Source organism: Eretmochelys imbricata, chromosome 14 (genome assembly GCF_965152235.1).
Source record: "Eretmochelys imbricata isolate rEreImb1 chromosome 14, rEreImb1.hap1, whole genome shotgun sequence".
NCBI lineage: Eukaryota > Metazoa > Chordata > Testudines > Cheloniidae > Eretmochelys > Eretmochelys imbricata.
This window is the reverse complement of record NC_135585.1, coordinates 10,125,932-10,134,405: the sequence shown is the minus strand read 5'-3', so window position 1 is coordinate 10,134,405 and position 8,474 is coordinate 10,125,932. Positions and strand designations below refer to the sequence as shown.

Below are 8,474 nucleotides of genomic sequence, written 5' to 3'. Positions count from 1 at the left end.
CTTTTTCATTGTTCTTAAGATCCAAAGGTTTGGGTCTGTGTTCACCTATGCAAATTGGTGAGGATTTTTATCAATCCTTCCCCAGGAAAGGGGGTGTAGGGTTTGGGGAGGATTTTGGGAGGAAAGACGTTTCCAAGTGGGCTCTTTCCCGGTTATATATCTGTTAGACGCTTGGTGGTGGCAGCAATAAAGTACAAGGGCAAAAGGTAAAGTAGTTTGTACCTTGGGGAAGTTTTAACCTAAGCTGCTAAAAATAAGCTTAGGGGGTTTTCATGCAGGTCCCCACATCTGTACCCTAGAGTTCAGAGTGGGGAAGGAACCTTGACATGCATAGAGTTGTATGACTAGTGAATAACCTTATTTACACCCATGTCTTGCCTCCACTAACACTTGCTGTAGAATGCTGCTCTCTGCACTAAGATCTGTATGATCAGGGCCTTTGTGTGAACTGAGGTACGTACAATTCTGTGCTATAAGGCAGCAGAGCAGTTGTGGTGTTCAGAAGATTTTAAGTGTATGCTCAATTATTTCAGTTTTAACTTGCACCCTGGATATTAACCATTGAATAATTTACCAAGGCTTGTGGAGGATTCTCCATCACTGACAATTTTTCAATCAAGATAGGATGTTTTTCTAAATGATTTGCTCTAAACATTATTCTGGGAAAGTTCTCTGGCCTGTGCTATACAGGAGGTCAGACCAGATGATCACAGTGGTCCCTTCTGGCCTGAGAATCTATGAAAAAAATAACATTCTGTGCCAAATTCTCTGCAGGTGTGAACTGGCATAATTCCATTTACTTCAGTATACATCAGCAGAGAATTCGGACCTTTATTTTGAAGGAACTATGATGCTTCACAAAGCAGAACACATACCAATAACTGTTGAAAAAACAAACCCTTTAGACTGGATGAACTAAATTCCTGTTGCAATGCGGGTAGCAGTGTGGATTTAACCAGTGTTCAAGGAATTGTTCTTCTGATCTCTGCTCCAAGCGCTGGAGGTAAACCATGTGTTCCTGTTTAGAGGAAAGAAAACAGCATTAAACTTATGTATTCACTCAATTCTGGTGTAAACCCATTGAATTAAGTGGAATTTCACCCCTTACAAATCTCACCATTGTTACTGAATTCCGTCAATAGTCAGGCTAGTAGGGGTGTTTGCTACATTATGGACCAAGTTTTTAAGGCAGACATTTGCATTAGTGCTAAGAGATAAATTTTCATGGACACTAATTTTTTTTAATACACACAATAAAGCTTCTGCTGGCGAAGGGGGTGGACATGGATTTTTGCAGGAACATCTACAGCAGTCTTCACTGAAAATTGAGTTCTACTAGTTTAAAACCATGGAATGATTCTGGGTCACTGTGCAGTTCTAAAGGGGATTCTGGTAAGTACCAGTCATTCACTGATCTTCCTTACGAGATAGATAAAATTCTATGTTTTTTCCATGTAAGTAAATAGAATGTGTTTGGTATGACACTCCCCCAGCCATTTAAAAGGGTTCTAGTTCACGGGTGTAAACAGCTTTCCTGCACACATCTCTCTGTTTTCATCGTTCGTTTGAACACTGCCAGCATACCAACATATATCATGCTGAACTTTTACATGGCACGTTCTTTACCATCACCTACTGTAACTCCATCTGGATATGGATCACCTAGCTAACAGAGAAACGCCAGCCCACCTTTAGTGTCACTTCTTCCCCATCCTGCATGATTTTTGAGGTCTCACAAACCATTAGGGCTAGAAAGAATTGCCATATATCCCAGCTTTTCAGTAGTGTACTACCACTTGTGGTGGTCAATGAGATGTCATTCTTTGGGGTGGTCACTAGTCCCTTGGATGTGTTCAGTATCCCTTCCCCTCCAAAACACCCAAGGTCAATTATATGTGGCGCTTTCACAGAGTTATCTGATTCTGTTTCTTCCTCAGTTTTATGCTTATAAACTTTATTCACTCTGAAATCCCAATTTGTTTTCTGAATGACCTTACAACGTATGTATATAAATAAATGTACAGTAGCAATGAATTGCTTACTTCCTTATTTGACAAAAGCACCATCTGTTATGTCATCAATAATTAGCACAGATCTATAGTGCTTCTTAGACTGTGATCCCTCAGCCAGCCGGCTGGCCTTCTCTAGAGAGGTATATGCTCCAAATCATTGTTTGACTCAAAGTACTTGGTATGTCCCTTTAAGCATATTATGATATGGGCCACTTATCAGTTCTGGTGGTGTCAGTCCTCTGCTTGAACTGAACATTACACCTTAAACCTAGGGCACTAGATTCAGGATGCAAGAGAGATGAGGTAACCATCAGAATATACTGGCCGAGATTTTTAAAGCTGCCTATGGGGTTTTCATACTCCAGTAGGTATCCAAATCCCTTATGCAGCATGAAAACTCAGCCAATGTCATTATAAGTGGAGAAAGTAGGACCACAGAAGTAAAAAAATAATTCAGGTCTGGTGCAGCATCCTTGAAGTTAATAGGAGTTTTGTCATTGACCTCAATGGGCACAGGCCCTAAATAAGTAAAGGCAGAGGGGAAATGAGTCACATGGCAATAATCACAGGCACTACCAAAGTCCATTTCAGAAATAGGGGGCTTTTAAAAGTACCTTTGGAATTTACTTGCAACTGTCTTGAGAAAAAAATATTAGCCAGCGATATCTGTGGTACCTTCTGCCAAAGTGGGGACTTCCTCAATCTGCTGATCCACTAAAGAACTAATCCATTTATACCACTCCCATTCCTGTGGTATCTGATCTCCAAGGGTCCAATACATCTCCTGCTGATGTTAATTAGAAGCCTCCCAGTCGACTTTATTGGGAACAGGAGCAGACTCCCTCATTTTCAGTAGTTCCCCAAAATAAAATCAAGCTATGCCCAGTGCATTTTCAGCATTCAGAAATGAAAACCCGCAGTAGTCATTAGATCTCTCCAAAGGCAGGCAGCTGAGAAATGGGTTACTTTCACAGCTGAATGTACTACTCCACAGCCACGTATTCAATCGATCTGATGTGAGATACAAAAGCAGTGTCTTGCCAGTGGTGTAGCTACTAGTTTCTGTTATGAAATTTTAAATAAAATGTGTTTGAAAAAAATAGGTTTTGCACAAAATGAAGTGTGTGATATTTCCACACCTAAAGCCAGTCTACACTGGCTACAGTCATTGCGTTAGAACCTGCTTTGTAACCAGGGATTCTTAAACTTCATTGCACCGTGACCCCCTTCTCACAACAAAAATTAATGCATGACCCCAGGAGGGAGGACCAAAGCCTGAGCCCGCCTGAGCCCCACTGCCCCAGGGATGGGGGGGGCATAGCCAAAGTCCAAGGGCTTCAGCCCCGGCTTGGGGTCCTGTAGCCTGAGCCCTGCCAGCCAGGGCTGAAGGCTTGGCCATTGACTCTGGGTTGGGGGGCTTGTCTTTGGCTTCAGTCCTGGGCAGTAGGGCTCGGGCTTTGGCCCCAGGCCCCAGCAAGTCTAATGCCAGCCCTGGTGACTCCATTAAAACAGGGTCGCGACTCACTTTTGGGTCCCAATCCACAGTTTGAGAACCAAATCCAATGCTTTTTCCCCGCAGTAGCAGACAACACCTCAGGTCCTCTGTTTCCCCATTCCTCAATTGTCCCAAAAGTTCCATGCAGGGTGGTAAAATATTTGCCTCGCTTTAATACTAACTCATATGTTCTTGGAGTGGTGAGGAGGGAATACAGAGACACCTGTCGTTAACTGCTATTTTTTTTTTTTTTTTTTGGTTAGTTGTGGTGGTGGTGAGGGGAAAGGGCTCGTGTAAGAAAAAGAAAAAAAACTGCTGACAGGTTGTCAGCTGTCATTTAAACTAGGCACATTAAACGCCTCTCCTTAGGAAATGTAGTTACAATGGAAATGGCCAATAAACTTTCCCTTTAGCACCCTAAGTAAAATGCACTAATGAAATCAGTTATCAAATCCTGGCTGCTTTGGGAGTCAGACGAAGTACAGATCTTTTCCTAAGAGTCTATATTAAAGGTAAAATCCTTCCTATTTAATTTGCACTAGTTTTGATTGTCCATGAACATTTAAACTGGATGTATTTTCTCATTAGCACACATGCTCTGCAAAGGGATGGTTGATTAATTGCTCTTCAAAGCTTAGCACAACTAAAAGGACTGTAGAGAGACAAGGTGGGTGAGGTTAATAGCGTTTATTGGACCAACTTCTGTTGGTGAGAGAGACAAGCTATTGGGTTTACACAGAGCTCTTCTTCAGCCCCGACTGAGCATGAACTGGCTTAATCAATGTACCATTTACTTAAAATAAATTAACAGAGGTAGTTTAGCAAGTGTGTTCATCCCAGTGTAAATTTCATCCAGGTACACAGGACCACTTAAATTCTGTGGTCAGACTGTGCAAGAGGCTGCTGGAGATACCCAAGGGAACCTCTGCACTTCTTATGTGCAGAGAAGGGAAAATCTCCATTCTCAACATAGGCTGGTATGGAAAACTGATGAGAAAATGGGTTTTTTTCTTCTGGAAAATTTAAATTTTTTCTCAAAAACCAAAGATGGGGAGAGGTGAATGAAAAGTTGCCGTTTTCTGTGGACAAGATGGTTTTGTCTAAAAGCCAATGTTTCATTAACAGAAAAAGCTTCAACAGACAAATTTCAACCAGCCCTAATGATGTGGAAAGTGGCACTGGGGAGCGGGCAAGGCCAGACCAGCAGTGAACAGAGATCCACCGCTGTGTGGCTCCTATAACCTTAAGACCCACCCCTGCAAGTGACGACAAGAGACTGCGGTCATTGTTTTAACTCATTACTGGGACTTGCTGTGAAGGCTGTGTGAATTTCACCTGCCTGGATCACAAGTTCTATGTAACATGTTGTTGTGCAGGAATTTATCCAATCCATTTTTTCTGACCTACCCTCTTCTATTTAATAGCCATCATGGTGTGGCTACGTATCATTTTAGGTGGAACCTGGGTTCCTGCTAATGTCCTGCAGCTGAATGAGGCTGTTTGACCGTAGTTTGAAACCAGTATAATCCTGGATGTTGAGGTCAGCTGTGGAGCCCCTGGCTAGTGTTTTTTGCTGCATTTTGGCATGTGGGGTACGGCTCCCATTGTCTCAGGTCAGTGGGGCCCTCTGATGTTGGAAGAGTCATTGTGTCAGGGTTGATGTGATGATGCCAACGTGGTAGACAAAGAGGAGAGTATGTAAGTGGGAGAGTTGTAAATTCAGCTATCCCTGACTGCCAGATGGGTTATTCCTGGCTAGTATGCACTAACCAGGGGAGAGAGGGAACTACCAGCCTTCCCCAACCACATGCTCTGTACACACTGGGCTCAGGTCTGCAAGGTGCTGAGCGCCCTCAACTCCCGCTGACATAAGGTGTACTCAGCATCTTGTCAGATTGAGCCCATTATGCGCATCGTATATGCATGGTCTATTGTTCGCTTTCTGGCTTCTGTGGCTTTTAGCCTCTTTACAACCGTATAATTTTAACACCGTTTATTGACTTTGGAGAGAAATGTGCAGTAATTTTTAAATGCTGTAAGTAGCTTTTGAGAAGTCTGGAGCTGTATCACACACCCTGTCAAAAGTAAGTAAAACGGAAGGCTCCTCTCTGTCTTTTTTTTTCTTTGTATTTTTAATGTGCTTAATAAGCAAATAATAGTAAATACTATATGAAAAAACTGAACGTTACTTTACTCTAACAATTAAGGAAGTGTATACTCTCCTAATGTATAACCCTATCCCTAGCGCTTGTAGAAAAAATGTATGGATGCAGCTAAATGGATTTTAAAGTCAGTTCTGAGCTACCTAAATCTCCACACTGCCCACTGACACCTGCATCCCTCTGCCAACTTTCAGTGCAAAATGTAAAGCAAATGACCTTTTGTACTGCAGAGTTTAATTTTTCAGAAATAACATGATGAACTCAACATTTGTACAGACGAGAAGCTATCTTTTGGCCAATAATTGATTCTACGCTTTAGAATGATGACAGACGTAGATTATAGATAAGTCCCACACTTATGTGCAGTCCCGAGATATATTCATAATTCAGAGAATGCTATCCAACAGTAGTTTAAAGAGTGCAAAGGGGTTTACAAAATATTTCATTCCATTGTTTAAAAGAGTGGAGTTTGCAACCAGATAAACTGATTGAGTAGAATCCTAGCTATGCAAATACAACATTAAGCACAAAATACAATGAACTGTTTTAGTGTATTCATTTTTAAAGTAAAAATTAAAAATCACCCTCATTGGCTCATCAGGGAAACCTGCTTTTCTTGGTCTATCTTCACGACGGGTTCTCAGAATCTGTTTAGCTTCTTTTTCAGTCAAAATTGGTGAAGTATCTAAAAGGGGAGGGAGGAAGAAATAAAGTATGAAATTAACATGAAGTTAATATTTTATCTTTCGGGTCCATGGTGAAATGTTTTCAGGTCTGATTTTTGTCAATACACAAAGTGTTCTTTCATTACAGCCCCTTCCCAGGGGATATTGCATTCCAGAAGAGATGAGTGGAATTTTAAACCATTTTTATAATATACTCGTGTTTTTTATAAGCTAGTGCTACTGACAATATGCAAAACCTACTCAGAACACCATATTATTACAGTTCCTGCCCAAAATTAGAAAAATATAACTGCACCATCTACCTATTTAATATTTTTATTAATGCTGACAGTTTTTTGTTAAATGCATTTCTATGATGCACTATTTTTAGGGCTATTTTTCAAACCAAAGCTAACTAGTCTGACTTTTGTTGAAATAAGTCTTAAGACAAAGAAATTGCATTAATGGTGAAATAGTCAAGGACATCAAACATGTAGATTTATAAATGAAAACATCTTTTTTTTAATCAATAAATAACTCCAGGGTTGTGATACAGAGATAAAAATGCCTAGTATAGTACTATGATTGTTAAAAATAAAATTACTGGAAGGCTGCAGTATAACACGATATTTAATGTTATTATACTGTAACTGGTAAAAAAAAAAGCAAATATTAAGATATTTAAATACAAGATTAAAACACTAATATTATTATCATATGCACTCCAGCTCTATGAACATTAGCCAGTTTGTTTTATATGAACTCCTACCTGTAAAAATGGTCAGGATGACCAAAATGAAGAGAAACACAAGTAACTTCTTCATTTTGATTCTGCTTTCTCTCAGCCTGTTCCAAAATGAATAACACTGACTGAGGTATTAGTCTACTTGAAGCAGCTACGTCAGTCACAGATGTTTGTTTATGCTTTGACTAATTTGACCTACAGTATGATTTTGACTTTGAAGACATCTGGGTCCAAGTTTTGAATATGGCTATTGTCAGCTTAAACATTCTCTGTTCCTGACCCAAAAAAAAATAGAAAAGCTTACTATTCCACTGGGGGTTTCAAAGTTATACTGGATATGTTAACTTTGTGGAGATAAAACACATTGCATCACATTCAGCATGGCAAGGTATGGTTTTAATAGCGTGATTCAAGAGAAATAATAATTAAAAAAAAAAAAACCACCAAGACTCCTGAGCCTTAATTTGGCAGGCAGCCATGTGTCAAAAGGTGCTGCATATATGACCACGAAAGCTTATGCTCTAATAAATTTGTTAGTCTCTAAGGTGCCACAAGTACTCCTGTTCTTTTTGAGGATACAAACTAACACGGCTTCTACTCTGAAACTTTATTCAAGCACAAAGTTACATCTTAATACATTGGTTTAACTTTTGCAAAGCCGAACTACCATAGCTAAAGTATGGAGAGTTTATCAAATGGACAGAATCGTGGAAATTAATATTCATTGAATTCTACTGTTTGCAGGGAAAGTCAGTAATGGACAAGATTGTAAATATCCTTGCTAGTGAATATAAAGTGATGGGAAGAGGACATGTCTGGCAGATGTATAGAGAACAATCAGATTTCTAAAAGAGTTAGCTTACAGGTTTCTGTCTTTTTAAAAACTGAACTTTTGTACTTCCCCTGAAGTGCAGGGTGGCAGACATTCTGCACCATCCCCACAACACACAGTAGTTTTTAGGATTCGAAATAACTTTTCCCTTTGAAACTCCAGTGGGTGGAATGTAGTCAGAAAGCAACAACTCAGTTTAGAACTCAGGTAGGACTGCAATGATTAGCACCCATTCCAGAGGGAAGAGTACCACCAACTGAATCACCACCACCTTGCTTCCAGCAGCACCTGGATTTCACTTGATCTCCCAACCAGGCTTGACACGTCTTAGCTTATAAAATCTGACTAGCATGGTGCAGCTGCCACTGTAAAGACTGACCCCACTCAAAATAGCCCGTGAAGAGAAGCAGTGAAATCTAGTGAACTAAGCATAGAGCTAGTAGCAAGGAATTCCTGGGTTCCACTCCCAACTCCTTCAGAGACCTGTTGTGTGGCTATGCTCAAAAAGGCCAACGTTTTCAAAAGTACCCACTCATTTTGAGTACCTTGATTTTTTCAGTGCA

The 8,474-nt window shown here is 40.3% G+C and overlaps 1 protein-coding gene across 1 annotated transcript; it reads right to left on the bottom strand.

Moving 5' to 3' along the window:
* Nucleotides 1-901: 901 nt before the first annotated feature.
* On the bottom strand, nt 902-7,158 carry C14H17orf67 (chromosome 14 C17orf67 homolog). Its single transcript, XM_077834562.1, has 3 exons — nt 7,104-7,158; nt 6,254-6,354; nt 902-1,018 (listed from the first exon to the last, which is right to left on the bottom strand). The coding sequence occupies exons 1-3, from the start codon at nt 7,156-7,158 to the stop codon at nt 902-904; spliced, it is 273 nt and encodes a 90-aa protein (XP_077690688.1).
* Between the last annotated feature and the right edge of the window lie 1,316 nt (nt 7,159-8,474).